Source organism: Drosophila ficusphila, unplaced genomic scaffold, assembly GCF_018152265.1.
Source record: "Drosophila ficusphila isolate 14025-0441.05 unplaced genomic scaffold, ASM1815226v1 contig_414, whole genome shotgun sequence".
NCBI classification, from domain to species: Eukaryota; Metazoa; Arthropoda; class Insecta; order Diptera; family Drosophilidae; genus Drosophila; species Drosophila ficusphila.
Genome location: NW_025064328.1, coordinates 1,637,646 through 1,654,465, shown reverse-complemented (window position 1 = coordinate 1,654,465; position 16,820 = coordinate 1,637,646). Strand labels below are relative to the sequence as shown.

The 16,820-nt window shown below is 42.9% G+C and overlaps 3 protein-coding genes across 3 annotated transcripts; 2 read left to right on the top strand and 1 right to left on the bottom strand.

The window, feature by feature from the left end:
• Positions 1-223: 223 nt before the first annotated feature.
• LOC108094953 lies at positions 224-985 on the top strand. Its single transcript, XM_017195816.1, has 2 exons — positions 224-244; positions 298-985. The coding sequence occupies exons 1-2, from the start codon at positions 233-235 to the stop codon at positions 853-855; spliced, it is 570 nt and encodes a 189-aa protein (XP_017051305.1). The 5' UTR covers positions 224-232; the 3' UTR covers positions 856-985.
• Positions 986-1,048: 63 nt separating this feature from the next.
• On the bottom strand, positions 1,049-4,975 carry LOC108094952 (pro-resilin). Its single transcript, XM_017195815.2, has 2 exons — positions 4,878-4,975; positions 1,049-2,189 (listed from the first exon to the last, which is right to left on the bottom strand). The coding sequence occupies exons 1-2, from the start codon at positions 4,881-4,883 to the stop codon at positions 1,545-1,547; spliced, it is 651 nt and encodes a 216-aa protein (XP_017051304.1). The 5' UTR covers positions 4,884-4,975; the 3' UTR covers positions 1,049-1,544.
• LOC108094951 (casein kinase II subunit beta') lies at positions 2,245-3,195 on the top strand. The gene is made up of 2 exons (XM_017195814.2): positions 2,245-2,902; positions 2,981-3,195. The coding sequence occupies exons 1-2, from the start codon at positions 2,352-2,354 to the stop codon at positions 3,081-3,083; spliced, it is 654 nt and encodes a 217-aa protein (XP_017051303.1). The 5' UTR covers positions 2,245-2,351; the 3' UTR covers positions 3,084-3,195.
• Positions 4,976-16,820: the final 11,845 nt, after the last annotated feature.

The window sequence follows — 16,820 nt, the reverse complement described above, 5'->3', positions numbered from 1 at the left end:
CAATTATTCGCTCATCCGTTGTCAAGGTTGTGTGCATTCAATTCTTTTTTGTTTTTGTCGGTTGGATACGTGACTATGTAGTCTGAAGATGGAACAGATGCAGTTTAATTGGTGTCAGACTTACACGATGCGTGTCCGGCATAACAAGGCGTCCATTGGATCCAATTGTTCAATATAAAAATGAACAGGTCCCAAACATTGCACCGCAGTTTCAGTTGCAACGTTCGTCAAAATGGTGACAAAGGTATGATATAAATTCAATCGTTATATATAGCTGATTTTAATATCTTTTAAAAGATTCTTCCGTTGATTGCATTTCTGGCTATTGTTCGAGGAGAAGTAGATCCTTCAAATGGGCGAAGAGCACCGTATGCCCCAGCTGGTTGGCATCCAAGGATTCCTTTTAACTTACCCAACGAGTATTTCCCTCCCATCCGTTCAAGTCAGGGTGTGGAAATCACCAAGGCAAGAGTGGATCAGATCCATCCAGTGGAGAAACCTCAATCGAATTATCTCCCACCACAACAAGTGGATATTCCTGAGGAAGAGATTTCCCCCACCCCCCGACCGACCAACCAGTACGGTCCACCCAATCCTGGTTTTAAGATCATCTATCCCGATGAGGAGGCAGTCGCTGAAAAGGAATCCACTGATGACCAGCAACCGAAATTAAGAGAGGGCCGATACTTCATTATCTCCAAGGATAATATACTCCAGAGAGTTACTTTCAGCTCTCAGCAAAATGAAAATGAAAACGATTTTACTGCTCAGTTGAGTTACTCAACGGTTGGTCAGCTCAAGGATCCTGTCTATCGATACAACAACCATGGTCAATTGGAAAGAGTCTTGAAGTAACTTATAAATCGCTGAATCACTGAATATTTTTGCGTGTGTTTACCACAATAATAATAATACATTTTTTAATGCATGAAAGCCCTCTACCTACTTTTAATTATCTATTAAAAATGCAACAGGGAAAAAATGCAACAACCAGCAATCAATTCATTCAATAAATAACACACCTCGGGTTTTTGTTTTTTGACTTTGTTTTATACAAAAATGCTTCTTTATTCATTTAATAATTATTAAATATACACAAAAATCTCATAAGTTCGTTTCACTTTCGAATTTCCATTTTCGTTTAAAAACTAAATACAATCCTTATGCATGTATGTATGAATGCGTAATGGTCATGGTGTTTGTGAGTGGTGTGTTGTTGTGTGTGTGTGCGTAGACTAACACAAAATGAAGGCGCTTAAACAAAACAAAACGGCAAGGAGTTCCAGGCGTAGAGACAGGAAACGGTATAACGGTAGAACGGTAAACGGTTGCGAAACGGAAACGGGAAAGGAACGCGCCTGTCTATGGCAAAATGGCGGCCGTTCCACTAAAAGGTTAAAGACGTAAGGATAGACTGACTGCGATCGCTGGCTCTCTGGCTGGATGTGCGTTTAATACTCGGCCAGCGATCCCATGAAGTAGACGAGTATAGTTGCTGGGTCGACCTAAATCGGGAATCGGGAAGGATACTCCCATCACCCGCTTCAATAGCCGTTGAACTTGCCCTGCTGCGCGTTGCTATCGTAGCCACCGCCATTGCGTCCGTTTCCGTTGCCATTTCCGTTTCCGTTGCCATTGCCCACCTGCTCGTACCGGATGGTCGGGCGGTATCCGTTCTGATCGGCCTCGTACTCCACGATCTGCTTGCGGCCATCGGGCAGCAGGACGTAGTAGCGACCGACGGCCAGATCGCCATCGCGGGACTCCATGTGTCCGAAGTCATTGCCCGACTCGTAGTCCTGCACGTCGTACTTGAACTCGTACTTGGCCGGTCCGTACTGCTCCTCATCGCGCTGTCCGTAGCCGTTGCCATTGCCGTTTCCGCCGCCATAGCCGCCGTTTCCGTTTCCGCCCTTGAAGATGGCCCCCGTCAGCGCGGGAGCACCATACTGACCCTGGGGAGGAGCGATCGGGGCTCCGTAGCTGTTGCTTGGCGCTCCACCGCCACCGGTACGCTGGGGTGGCAAGTAGTTGTTAGAGGGCGACTGGAAGCCCTGCGTGGGCGGCAGATAGTTGTTGGACGGCGCCTGGGGCGACTGGTTGGGCGGCAGGTACTGGTTCTGGGGCACTGGAGGTTCCGCATGGGTCCAGGCGGCCAGGCAGACGAGCAACGCGATCGACGTAAAGCACTAAAGGAAGAGATTTCATGAGGATCTTTTAAGTCAGGAAAACTATCACCATTTAAATATAGCACTCTACGCTTAAACACTCTAACTCAATCGAAAATTACTCTAAATTTTAACTCCCAGTATTTTTAACTCTTGTAAGATAAAAACTAAACACTTTTAGCTATGACCGATTCGGATGAGACCGCCTGGATTCACTGGTTCTGCAAGCAGCGCGGCAATGAGTTCTTCTGCGAGGTGGATGAGGACTACATCCAGGACAAGTTCAACCTCAACTTCCTAGACTCGAATGTGAATAACTATCGCTGTGCGCTGGAGGTGATCCTGGATCTTAATTCGGGATCTGCCTCGGATATGCCCGCAGAACCGGAACTGGAGGCCAGTGCCGAGAAGCTGTATGGCTTGATCCACGCTCGCTTCATTCTCACAAATCGAGGAATCGAGCTGATGCTGAATAAGTTCTACAAGGGGGAGTTTGGTACTTGTCCCCGAGCCTTCTGCCAACGACAACCTGTGCTGCCCATCGGATTGAGCGACAATCCTGGCGAGGAAATGGTCCGCATCTATTGCCCCAAGTGCAACGATGTTTACTTCCCGAAGGCAGCACGCCATTCCAATTTGGATGGGGCCTTCTTCGGCACAGGATTCCCTCACATGCTCTTCATGGTGAATCCGGAGGCAAGGCCCAAAAGGACCAAGCAGAAGTTTGTGCCCAGGTGAGACATTCTAGTGAGCTCTATTAATAGTTCTTCAAGATGCTAAGTAAAAAAAATGATATCTTTATATGCTCGCAGGCTTTATGGCTTCAAGATCCACCAGCTGGCCTACCGATCACCGAATGATCTCTTCAAGGAGACGCCAGTGCAAGACATCGATTCCCCAGCTCCCCACCTCTGATCCCTTATGCGAAATTTCTCATGTGAAACTGTCTTGTGCCCGTTGTATAGCTACTGCTTTTTTTTTTTTTGGCTGGTTGGCTTTTTAGCTCATTAAACTCTCATAACCATAACTGCGCAGGCTGCGACCAACTTGACAATCTTTTGTTCGGATTTGATGGCTTGCGAGCAGGGCCAGAATTTGGCTTTGTCTTTCCCATCTTTACAGCATTTAACCGCGGCATATGCAAATCTGCGGTAATTGGGTCCCAGGTGAAGCTCTCATCGGATTGGATTTAGTTTTGGCTGTTGGCTGTCGGCTGAGCTGCAAGTGAAGGGCTGATCTCCCTCGCGCTTGCGCAATGCGTTTGAATGTTAAGTATACGCCGTGTGGCGCGGCCAACCTGTGGGAGAACCTCTCTTGCGCCGAGGCTTACACAACTTATTTCCGAATCTTGTGCAAAAGATCTTCTGCCCGAGTATTTGGGCCCAGGGCCTTCAAATACTTTCATGCTTCATTGGCGTTAAAATGCTACGCTTGGAACTGCTTTTTGGCTGCGCTTTTGTCTACTTTTTATCGCCGCCTGGTCATCTCCAGACTGCCGTACTTGGGCATGTCCAGTAGTTCTTCTTCCGCCACGTAAAGCTTCTCTAATTTATGCATTGCAAAATGACCCCAAGCAGCAGCTGCTACTGTTGCCTCTGTTTGCTGTCCACACCCTAGAAACTCACTGGGATCGCTGCCTGCAATTGTTTCCCAGGCGGATGAGATCGGTGTCGTGTTCTAATTTAGCAACCTACCAAACGAAAGAAAAAAACCAGTAGCCACCCCGACAAATTGGCGATCTTAGCCGTGATGATGGCAGCTTATGAAATTTATTATGCGGATCTCCGCTTGATTAATCGCCCTGCTGAACTTGACTTTTAATATGGCTCAAATATTAATGTTTCACATCTTCGCTTTCCGATATCCAAGTGACTTGTGAGACAATCAAGGCTTCATTAGCTTGAAGAGTTGGTTAATTGATTGATCGATGTATTGCCAAAAATCGATTTTAAATGAGGGCTATTGATTGGATTGTAAGAAATTAAAAATTCAATTTTTTAACACGTTTCTAGCACCTTTGCGATCGAGATTAAAATATGAGGTCGTTAAGACAGCTATTTTGTGCTTAAAGATTGAAACAGGTCTAAGCCACAACTGCTAATGTTTTCCTTTGAAAATCTTTGAGCTTTATAAAAGAATTATAAATATTTAAACAGTGGCGGATCCACGGGGGGGGGAAATTAGGAAATTTCCCCCCCTTGGAACCACAGAACCTGAAAATTTTACTTGTTTGCTATGGTTGACTTTTCAAATATCACCACTTTGCTTACCAAAAAATTGGGATGGATAATTTTTGTTTTATAATTTGTACTGTATTTCTCTCGCAATAATAGGTTTGAACCTCAAATCGAAGAATAAGTTCAATTTCCCCCCCGAAGAATCGTCTCTGGATCCGCCACTGATTTAAAAAACCAAATAAAGGACCAAATAAATATTAAAAACTGGTCGTAAAGGTTCTAATTGGCTTGAAGATGATGAAAAGGATAGGCATTTTACTTATAAGCTGTATTTTAATTCACTCCTTTTTAAGGTTTTAGTTGCAATCCTTTAATATGCTATAGCTTTCTGGTTCCTCAACAACACCACAAAGTTTTCTCCTGGATATGGATACTAAATGAATCCTTTGGTTTTTCTGCCCATATCCTTTTGCGAGGACTTTTTGCGCACAGCACACCACTTAACACTTGACAGTTCTAGATGGCTATGTACCTTCATTTTGTGTTGTCACTTGTTTGGGATTTTGGCACACACGAAAACGGTTGTTTGTTAACTTGCTCTGTTGGCTGTTGTTCTTCTTGCGAAGATGGTTGACTTGATTGTGATACTGAAACAATTTCGTAGGCCAGTATTTATATTTGAAATGAGCGGCAGCTAACGCTGCAGCGTCGACGTCGACTTCAAAAAATTGCGCGCCAAAATGTGTTTTTTTTTTAGTTTAGTTCAGTTCGTTATTTCAATTTTCGGGCAGTCGAGAAAAAAAGAGTGCCACAGCCGAACGAGCACTCGAAAACATTACAAAATAATGCAAAGCACGGAGCGGAGGAAGAGCAGATTGCTCTCAGAGTTTGCGAGAAAAGAGGGAAATCGCCTGGGGAGGTTTGTTATAGTAAACTAGTTACTTTGAAATTAAAGCGCCAAACATTTTGACGATCCAGCTTCGTTTTGTGTTCGGCAAATGAGCGAAGATGAGTGTTGCGGCGACATCCAAACAAATGAGACGAGGGAGTACCATCCAACTCCGCGCTCCTGCGGCTGCAGGCCATAAACATTTGTTGCCGCTCGTGTAATAGCAGAAACACTTATTTGTAATGGAATTAGTCATGCAGCGAACGGCGACGCAGGCAGCAGAAAAACAAAAAAAAACAGCAGCAGCAGCAGCAGCGAAGTGAGCGGTGGCAGCCGCTCCACGCATCTTCATCTCGGATCGCGGGCTTTAGTCTTGTGGCAGCCACAGCAGCGTCTGCCTCGAAAAGCGATACAAAACAAAAGACTCAGGCAACGAACTTGCTGCAGGCCCCATGCTTTCGGGTTATGCTGCTGCAAATTGTTTCCCCCCTGTTTGTGCGTGGGAGTTTTCGCTGGGTTTTGTTCGGTTTTGTTTTTCGGCACAACTAATGAGCTGGATTATGCCCCAGAGTTCACAGATGCGGCTGTTTGGATTGGCGTTGACATGGATTCAGATCGGATAATCTGCAATTGAGATGTGAGCACAGCGAGGGAAAAACGATTTCAAAACGATTCGCAGATACGTTATCTGGCTGGGAAATCTGCGCTCCTGTGTCAGAAATTTTAATTGAAATTAAACTGAACATTAGAAAAGATTTCCTTGTGTTGTAGAAAATTAAAAAATTACTATCTATACAAATTATAAAATTGTTATTGTTTTGGCGTTGACATTAATAGTTCACATATCAACACATCAAAATAGGAAATGATAGTGCATAATAAAATAAGGAAATCAATTAATTTCTTTAAATAAATACAGCTCCACCCGTTCCTTTTTAATCTGAAAAACGTTTTAAAGATGATTTATAACTTAAAAATTTTTTTATAATACCCAGAATGACATAAAATGGATTTAATTCGTTTTAGATGCAGAAGAAATAGAATGATGGAAATGTGGATACAAATTTTAATTAAAGTTTTAATATCTTCAGAAAATCATGTCATTATATCTGCTTATTTAACTGCAGTTATGATTTATCTTCTCTACATATCAAAAACTAAGAAAAAAGTTTCAAAAGAACAAACCAATTCAGCAATAAAAAAAAACTTAAACGCAATTAATTTGATGTCCTTGATAATTTTAATCAAATACAAATCTTTAAAAGTTTGACACCAATGACCACACGTATTATTTATTTCTTTATTTCCTGCAAACTCAACATAATTATTCAATAGTTTTGAATGTTTGTTTATCCCATTAAAAAGTCGATTGCATAACACAAAGAAAACTTGACCTCTTGAAAAATACTTGAGCAGAGCACTTGACAACAGGGAAAAGTAACTCAATATTTTTATTGCCATATTCCATGTTCACTCAAACAGTGGGCGTAGCATCCATCACGATCTGCAAATATTTCTTTGGTCAATTGTCTTCGGCTCATTGATCGAATGCGTAGCAAAAGATTGCTGATTTTTTGGCAGGCATTTTGCTACAACGGTCTTTGCTCATTATGCGATTTGGCACGAGCTGACTTTCACATTCGATAATGCCAAGTTTATGAGTTGTAATTTCAAAGGCCAGGCGATGCCCCGCCCCAAAATGAGCTGGAAGTTAATGGGAGATTGATGGAAGGGATGGAAGGATCGGGGGATGGATCTGAATAGCTTCCTCGCTGCGAATTCCATTCCGCAAAGTGCTTTTCTGCAAGTAATACTCGACCTTGCCACAGACCACAATAAAAATAAATTGGAGAATAAACTCCGAAAGTTGTGTAATTGCCAAGATCATTTGAAGTTATGTTTGCAAATATGCGAATGCGAAAAATTATAATAAACAAATAAACAAAAACTATAACAGAGCAAGGCAGTCGGCGTATAATTGCTAATATGAATCTTGGATTGTAAACAAAAACAATTAAACAAATCTTCGCCTTGCCGCATTCCTTCCTTGCCCCACTCCACTTCACTCCGATCCACTCCCTTCTCGGAAACAAAAACTGAAATTCATATTCAATAGCACTCCATGAACAACTTGAAATCTGTTTTCGTTGCTCAGTTTTCATCGTCTTCTGGTTGTTTTTTTTTTTTTTTTGGTTTGGTTTTTTACTTACGTTTGTAATCATTTTTCCAGCACATTAAAAAATCATTTAATTTCCTGCATCGGCTAATTTACATTGAACGTGCCAGACGGAGAGGCCAGGCCATCCGAATGGAGAGGGAAGCTAATGGCACCCAGCCAGGTGATGATGCGCCAAGTCGAAGACAATGACGATTTGTAAATTTGTAATTTCTGATGGCTGCTCTAGAGCTCGAAGCTCGAGAGGGGCGGACCTTGAAATACATACAACTGCCCGAAATCGAGTCGAAAACCGTATTCAAATCGGTGTCCGTAAACGTATCTGTATCTGTATCTGTAGCTGGGAGATCCGTATCTGTGTTTGTTTTGTAACCTAGAATGCTGACGAGTGGTTCGCCAACGTATAATTTAAATTAAACTACGATAATTTACTGATGCAATGCCCCCCCGGCGGACGGAGCCGTGGACCCGCGGACAGAATCAATTAAGGCATCTTTTGATGTAAATTGCGCCTCACTTCAAAATATCGAGGCACTCTAAAAGATGATTTTTCGAGAGTGACTTCTGCCGGGGCTCAGCGATCTTCGCATACACACCGACTGCATTTTTCGCCCGATGCGAAGGTCGCTGCCTTTTGGCAGAATCGGAGTAAAAGTCGCTTGACTCACACACAAAATTGACAAACGTTGACATTTTGGAAATGCTCCGAAGTGAACCGAAACGAAATGGATGTGAGTAAGCTGGGTGTGGGTGCATGATGGCAGGGATGATGGATCTCAGAATATGACTGGTTCTCATTATGAAAACTGTTTATAACGGGTGATAATTTATGAAAGTAAACTCATTAGGCTCTTGGGAAATAAAATAATGTAATAATTAAATTAAATTCATTTTGAATTTGTTTTATCTAAAACAAATGTATTTATATGAAACCCTAATGGAAACCGAATTTAAAACCCCAGCTTGTATAACTATTTTATTTACAATTTGTATGCAAACCCGGCAGTTATTGATAACATTCCGTCAAGCGAATAAGCAAAACACGAGAAGGTCGCACCTGGGAATCCGCTGCACTCATCCTCGACGGTTCCACTCACCTTTGCCATTTGGGCAATGGACCCGATCTCGATCGGTCTGCACTTCAATGTCTGTCATAAAAGACGCATTCGTAGTGCACTCCATAAAGTAATTACACTCTCACACAGTTGCCTCGTGCAGTTGGCCAAATTAGTTGTTGCCAGTGCCCCATTCATTGGAACCCCAGCTCTTGGCTCTTGGCTCTTGGATCTCAGCACTCCGGATAATTAAAACGTAAGCGAGGCAATTAAACTTGAAACAGAACGATGGGACAGAAGAAGACGCTGCTCGAACCGCAACACAGGCATTCCGATGGAGCTCAATCAGAGGCAGGGAGGTGCGATGATTGATGGGGAACTAGAACACTCAGAAAAATACTACCTAAGCTCTAAATATAGATTCTCTAGATCCCAAAAATTATTCAATTTGTATAATTCTTTCTGTTTAATAGTTCCATAAAAAAATAAGCATCAACATATTTGTTAATTATGGAAATAAATCAAAAATCTTTTACAGCTAAAATTTATATAATGGAGTGCTAAATTTCCTAGTAAATGTTGAACTTCTTTTAATACCTAACTCCCTATCACTTAGGAATAAAATCATAATTTATGTGCTTTTGATTTATGAGTTTCAAACAGTTCGAAAAGACTTTTCACGTGTAGACACACACGTTACCAAAGCAAATAAAAGACCGCGACTAAACATTGCATTTTGTGGGCGATGGGAGCATGGGTCCTGTGATTTATTTACGGCCCCAGCGGTCATAAAGATTGTTCCCACTGCCAGTCAAGGCAACAAATGGTGGTGTAGCAGCTACCGAAAAATGTTGCCTTTGTTCGGGGACTGTCTGCAGAGCATTTCGGCCATTGTTACACAACCCCTGATTTGGTTTGAGCCACATTAGATGGCCGAAGCCAAAATCAATTGAAGAACGTTCGACGAGTGCGTGCCCCATTGCAGAGTGCTCGGTTTTTGAGGTTTTGCCCCACAGGTCACCGCCAACTGAATGGCCCATTGTCTCTGGCCCTGGAATGCCGATGAAGATTGCACAGGCGATAATGTGACGGAGTTCGCGGCTAATCCGCCAGAGAAGCGCTACGTGTGGATCAACTCGACGCCACTTGTAAGAACTCGAGCGCCGACTACTCGTATGTATTGTACATACATTCTCTTGCGTGGGGGTCAACCTGTTTGAATTCACTTGGTTTTGATTTGATTGGCACTTTCTGCGGGCCTACCCACGTCAGCACTTTGGATTCCAAAACTGAATCAGTGCACATATTAATAGACGAGCAAATAGTGCCTACGATTCTCGCACGCTCCCATATCGATGGGCACTCCGATCCGACTTCCGCCTTCCCAGCGAAACTCATCGCGGTCCGCGAAGAAAAGGTTGGGCCATCTATCCGTGGCACTGAACCTCGGCGGCCTCATCCTTAGCTCTTTTACCATTGACATTGAAACTCTGACACGCTGGAACGAGCCGGTAAATATGATTTCGGTTGTAATTCATCCGAATTGAACTTTAAGTTCGAGGTGCACAGTGGTTGGAAGCTGCGAGAAAAATTAGATTGGGCATCTGATAGGGTTTCAGATTATTTGAACACAGAAACAACCTTAGAAGAATCCATAAAAATGTTCTAGAGGGTTAATTACTTTAATTATTTAATTTAAAATAAATTCACTTCCAAAGCATCAGGCATACACCATTTTAAGTTTAGCCAGTCCAATTATTCTTTAGTTGAAAATACAATTTCAAGGGTTAATTTATTAATCAATAAAGGCAAACAGATATCCAGTAGTTCGTTCCACTGTAACCGTTGCTATAAAACAATTAAAAACCAACAGCAGAAAACAATAACAACCCCAACTACAAGACACTGAAAACTTTAATAAAGAGCATCGGGTAAAGCAAAATGATGGTGGAATTTTACTATAATCCACGCCAAGACGGCGAAGCAGCTCTCCAAGAGATTCGAGCGTTGAGGACCGAAAAGCACTTTCGATTTCAGCCAGTTTGTCAGTGCGATGCAGATGATTGTGCAAGATGGGGCTCAGTGGCTCAGTGGTTCAGTGGGTCGGTCCAGGTCGGGTCAGTTACCAAAGTAGACAAGTAGCAGCTGAAACACCTGAAATTGGACGGACTTTTGCCGCACAGAACACGTCTCGTTATGGACATTACCTCTGGCTGCCTGGGAAATTGTGGGAGCCGCCATTCGAGCGCATAATTCCTGTCATTTGCCTCGGAATTGGAACTGTTCGCCGCCGTGGAGTCTTTCAATTGGCATGTGAATGACGAGGCTGTCATTATCACGAATGCAATTCGCCGAAAGCCAAGTTCCGTCTTGCGGTGGGGGAGTCGATCGATCATTATCACCATTATCCATTATCCAAACGCCTGTCGTTCGGTTCGTCGATCTTCATCTGGCGGTAGCAAATGTCAAGGCGCATCCTTTCTTGTTTTGCATGTCGCATCGCAGAACGCTGAACAATCTACCATAAACAATTAATAATAAGTTGCCGAATAATGAAAGCTTAGCAGTTTTAAAACCGAGCGAGTGCCGCCAGGCTTGTAATTTGCGATATTTTTCAAATATTTCAAACACTCTGCAAAGATAATTAGTTTTACCTACAATACACTTAAACCCATAAAATTATCACGATTATTTTCATCGCATAAACGCTGCGATTAGCCTGCACTTGATTTTGTGGAGCGAAAAGCAATTTCGAACCAATTTGGATTCGTATAAAGCGCCTTTGGAGTTCACCCTCATCATTGGAGCAATTGTTTCACCGAAAATTAATTGCTTGGCCTCAAAAGTCAAAAGGCATTTAACGGACTCTCTGGGCCGCGATTAGTTGTGGTCCTAATTTCCGAACTTTGCTGCGTTGGCAAGTGGCAAAAAGTGGCAGAAAATCAGCGATAAGAACCGTGAACCTTGAGGAATTCAGCCTGAAATGGAAAACAAACACTAACAATGAGTTACCTAAACAACGAAAATGGCTTTCCACATTCCAATTACAGTAACCGATGGTCATAATTAATATTTAATGTGAATACGTTCCTTTGCCATTTTTGAAGCCTGAAAAAGTCAAAATTGATTACAAGCAAACGCAGTACTTATCTCCGCAATTGATCCGCCATCCGATTCAATAAACTCCCGACAAAATGATGGCACATTTCGGGGCATAAATCAAACGCATTGTTGCAGCACCGAATTCGCTTCCTTGAAGCCAACTCAGTGTGTCCGTGAGTGGGTGACGAGGATGAACGTATGGCGGGATGTTTTGCAACGCATCTGCAGCTCTGCTCACGAATTTCGGAATTTATGATTTTCTACTGATGTAATAATAATCATGCACGGCCCCAGACGACAGGTGAAAAATTGTTACAATTTGATGGCTCTGCCAGTCGCAACAACGTGATGCGGCACAGCAATCTGCTGCAGTTGCAATTCCCCGGATTCGCGAGGTTTTTCTGGGCCGTGGGTTGCAGTGGGTTGCATTGGGCCCCCAAGTACATGGATCGCTTTTTTATGGGCCTCTAAATCGCTTCTTTATTGCTGAGACTGCCGCCACGGCTGCTACAGATTTGCCTTTTTAGAATGTGAAGTTCGCCGGGCTAATTAGATATGCACGTATTGGCTGGTATATTATTTATGGCTATGTGGCTGCAGGGGTTCCTACTATTCTGCATATATTTATTTCGAGGAGCTCTGTTCACGCGGGGGCTTGCAAAATGTCGTGTAAAGAGGGCAGATTTTTTCTATTTAAATTATATATTCCTCAAAAATATGTCACGAGTTGTATCATTTTTTAGCTGGATTGTTCCATTTTATATTTTAGTTTTTTTGTTTGTAAGAGATAATATATAAATATATGTTTTAACTTAAGTTCCACTGCATTAGCATTACAGCGGATATAATTTATAGGTTTTTCATTATAGCCAAGCCAAGGGCAACAAATTTTTCAACGCTTCCGGCAATCAATGTTTTAAAGCGACTATTAAAATGTTAAGCATAAAAAACATGTGTAACATATTTTTCTGTGTATTTTCAATGGGTCAACGAGCCAAAAAAAGGCTTTCAGGTAAATAATTAATGGACCACAGTTTCGGTTGTTTTTTTTACAAGAGTGCTATATCAGTTGATGATATCAGTAAAATCGATGTTGGTCAATAAGCCCCCGTCTTCGCAGCCCCTGGTTATTGCCACTTAAGAGCTTCCAGTTTAAGCTGAAAATCCAAAATGTGAAGGTCAAACTGCAAAATGCTCCCCTATTTGCAGCCTTAACCTGGCACTCAATGGGTGCCGAGAGACATTCAATCATTCCGTTGACCTTGCCGCTTTGACGCAGACGCAAAGTCGAAACCCTAAGCTTGCTGGCTTCTGTGTGAAAATGTCAGTCAAACAAACGGCGAGCAGTGTTCTCCGTTCATTCAGTCAATCAGTCAGCGACTCGCAAATGAGAAAGATTTCCAAAAGAGTTCTTTAATGTGTTCTTGGCCAGCAGTTAGCATCCCCCACCACCCGCCACCACCCGCCACCACCCGCCACCACCCACCGCTTTGAGCCAAACAGACGAACGGCAAATATGCGCAAGTGTAACTCAAAGATGCCAAATGTAAACCGAATTGCTGTCTGCCGTTGTCTGGGGCGCCGCTTCTGGTCTCGAGTGGCATGCCACCAGAAATACTGAAAACAAAAATATCCGAAAATCAGCGACTGACGTGAAGGCACCCATCTATCTATCTATTAAAGCTAGCGCCGATGCAATTTCGGTCTTCATCTTCGACTAGTAATCAAAAGTCGGGGACTCTCTGCATGCGAGTGCAACTGCGACTCCACTTTACATTGCTGCAACACGCAAAACAAAAATCGAGGAAAAAATCACAAAAATGAGACGCCAAAGCAGATTAATTATGAGGCCGCGACTCAGCCAGAGTTTTTATTTTTTGTTTTTCGGAGTCTAAGCTGGGCCGACAGGTAGAAGGAAGCTTAGGAAGCAATCTTGGCTCAGTTTTTTGTGAGGCAGGTGAATGTGCTGAATGCCGCCACCGCCAACCAGGCAGCGTCTATTTCTGTTGAGTGTTTGACATATGATTTTTGCTAAATGAAAAATCTTTCGAGTCTTCGACTTGCAGTTGGCAGAATTTTCGTAATGATTTCGGGGCTGTTGCGAAAAATCTTTTATTTGGCAGTTCGTCGGTTCTTTCACAACCCCAGTCGACTTGGCTCAGCTCTCCATACTCCATACCCCAAACTCATACTTATGTATACCCAAGCCCATCCGTATCCCCACCTGCCATCGCGGATCTTTCGGCTGGCAATAAAAGGCTGACAAGAAATCAATGAGCATAAATAAGATTAGAGCGGAACCGATGGCCTCCTGGCACTGGGCACTAAATAGCAGTTTAATTGGCACCCACGGCACCAACAATGGCTCGAATTAGGCCCAATTGCTGGTGCTGCACCAGGAGTTCTCTGGCGGAGCAGGCTGGCCCACCATTGGCACATCGCATAATTGTGGGCATGATGCGGCAAAACTAAGCCACCTGAACAAGAGGAACCCATTGGGAAATCGGCAAAACATCTGCTTTCAATACGATCAAAAGGCTTACAGACTTCCTTTGTAATGCAAACAAAATATTTTATTAGATTTAAGATTAGATTAGATTAGATTATTAAATAAAATACCTATTTATCAGATTATGAATACATAAAATTGGTTAAAAAAGATTTTAAATAACTTTAACGAGGCTTTGTTAAATGTTTTGAAGGAAAAGTCGATCAGTGTATGATAACAAATTTTTATTTAAAAATATTTAATTCGGATTTAATTATTAACTGATTTCAGTTAGGTTGTAAAAACCCTTTAGTAAATTACCTCTGCACTTGTTTTATTCGTCTCCAACCTAATCGAATCGCCTTTCGTCGCAGAAACAATAACACGACAGTAATTACAGCGGTGGGATCAATTAGGTGAACCTAAACTGGTGTTGCATAAGTGGCAGTTTACTTAATTAAAGTATCCAAATAAGTTCGAACGCTGCGACTGGTGGGAGCCCCTCGAAGGGTCTTAACTCACTTTCTAACTCACATTTCGCTCTGCATACTCGAGTACGGTTTTTTTCGATGCTGCGTAATCGCGGCCCCAAACAGAAACCCAAACCCGATCCCAAAAAACCAAAACCAAAACCAAAACCAAACCAAAGCAATCCAATTCAATTCCAATCCCAAATCCAGTCGCGTTCGTGTGTCTTCTTTGTTGTTGGGAATTTCTGTGGCGGTTACCACAAGAGTTCGAGATCTGAAGTATCATAAACATTCACTTTTATCTACGAAATGCAGCGACGGATGGAGCATCGTCACCCAATTTCCTGCTGCTACTTGATACAGTTTTCGAGCGTGGACAAGGTCGTTGGAGAGCCGCCTGTCAGCCAGTCAGTCCTAACACTTTTTTTCTGGGCCATTTGCTTGTTTGTGGTTTATGCAACAGTCGAACTTTGTAACAATTGTTCGGGGTAATTGAGGCCCGGCTTGTGTGTCAGTCGGTGAGCTAGTGGCTCCTTTATTCCTGTCAATATGTCATCGCTCTAGATACTCTAATTTTTCAAGGAAAACACCGAAACCAAACGGATGTCCGTCTGTTCCCAAGTTCACTGAGATACTCAGAGCTGTGTAAATACTCAAGATTAATTACACTTGAGCCGAGGAACTCAATGGTTTCGATGGCAAATTTCTTTGCCGCCGAGAGTCTTTGGTCTTTGTGGCCAATACAAGAAATAATAAAGCGTTAAATGGGCCAGCAATGCCAGCTTCATCACAACACAAAAAACCACATCAAAGTGGCGCCAAAGGGCATCGAAAATAATGCGAATATCCGTATATTGTTTCTTTCTCACAAGCCGCCTTTTTTTTGGCAGGGCCAAACTATTGAAGTGCTTCCAAAAATAATCCGCAGAGCAATTGTAAGGCTTAAACGAATCGAGGGGAAGAAGGTGTCAATATGCAAATTGGCAAGGGTCGAATTGATTGATCATTACTCAAAGTAATTATGCATAATAAATTGGAAATACAAGCGAAACAAAGAGGCGAACACATAACATGGTAGCTGTTTACAGTGCGTATACGTGATGGGAACTTTCTTTTGAAATCGTATACCATTCAATAATCTCATTTGTATTTTGTCTCAAGATAAGCGAATACGGTTCGCTTTTTATGTCCAAAATGATTGGCACATCTATTTATAGTCTGCTAATCTATAATCTATCGAAATAATATAATAAAAATTAAAACGAAACTGATAAGCAACTGTTTTAAGTTTCATCAGATTCAACACCTTAACTCACCCGAAATAAACGGAAACGAGCAAAAATCTGTAAAGCAATTAAAGGTTGTAAAACTTGTAAAACAGCACTTTGGCCAAATCTTTATTACCCGCTGCTCACTCACTCCACACCGAGCCAAGTTTAGAGCGGCCATATAATTATCTCGGCCAAATTCATCATCCCAGTTATGCGCATTCGTATGCACAGCTGGAGTTCTCGGGGTCCGATGGGGTCGCTCCCACTCTTTTGCCACAAAGCATTCCCCAGCGGATCTTCAGATGGATGCCACGGATCTCGGGCCATTAATTGTCCAGGGTTTCCTAAGATCGCACTGGTCATCTGCTTGACCAACCCAACTGCTCTCCCACTTAATGTTGTTTTTATTTAAATGTGTGCTGCCCGGCCGAACAAAAGAAGCTACAGCAATTTTGCTGCACTCAACCGGCGGCGAATTCTTAGCAACAATTTGCTGCTCCAATTAAATTCACAGCTACGAGCCAGCTTGTCGACGCTTCTTCTGGTTTTCGCCAAGTGCCTGTACATTAATCATGAGGTGATTTATGGCGCCCACGCCATCGACGCATGTGCTCACGTTTTTCTCCGCGGCGGCGACGAAACATCAGCGCGTGTGGGCAGCATACACCTCAGCCCACCGCCGCCCACTGCCTCCCACAACTTGCCACCACTCGGCAGCACCACCCCCAATCCAAACACCTGCCGCCCCTCCACGAGCATTGTTATGCTCCGTTAGCCGTTTTAGAAGCGTGTGGAAATTAAACGATGTGGCAAGATTCGGCCAAATTGCTGCTGTGGGCGTCGGAGTTGCAACCACAAGAAAAAAACCTAACAGCGAAAATGGCAGTGGCAGCATCTCCTTCCGAAAAACTTCCTCGGCCAGGTGTCAAAATCAAGCCATAACTTAAATGAGGAATCCACAATCCCCAATCCAAATGAGCATTGGTGCCAGGCCATCCGATAAGTTTATTAAGATCTCACTTGG

What these genes read in the sequence shown, in the direction of transcription:
- LOC108094951 (XM_017195814.2), top strand. Translation starts at nt 2,352, where the DNA reads ATGACCGATTCGGATGAGACCGCCTGGATTCACTGGTTCTGCAAGCAG. An exon ending in AAGCAGAAGTTTGTGCCCAG is followed by an intron (nt 2,903 to 2,980) that starts GTGAGACATTCT and finishes ATATGCTCGCAG; the next exon opens with GCTTTATGGCTTCAAGATCC.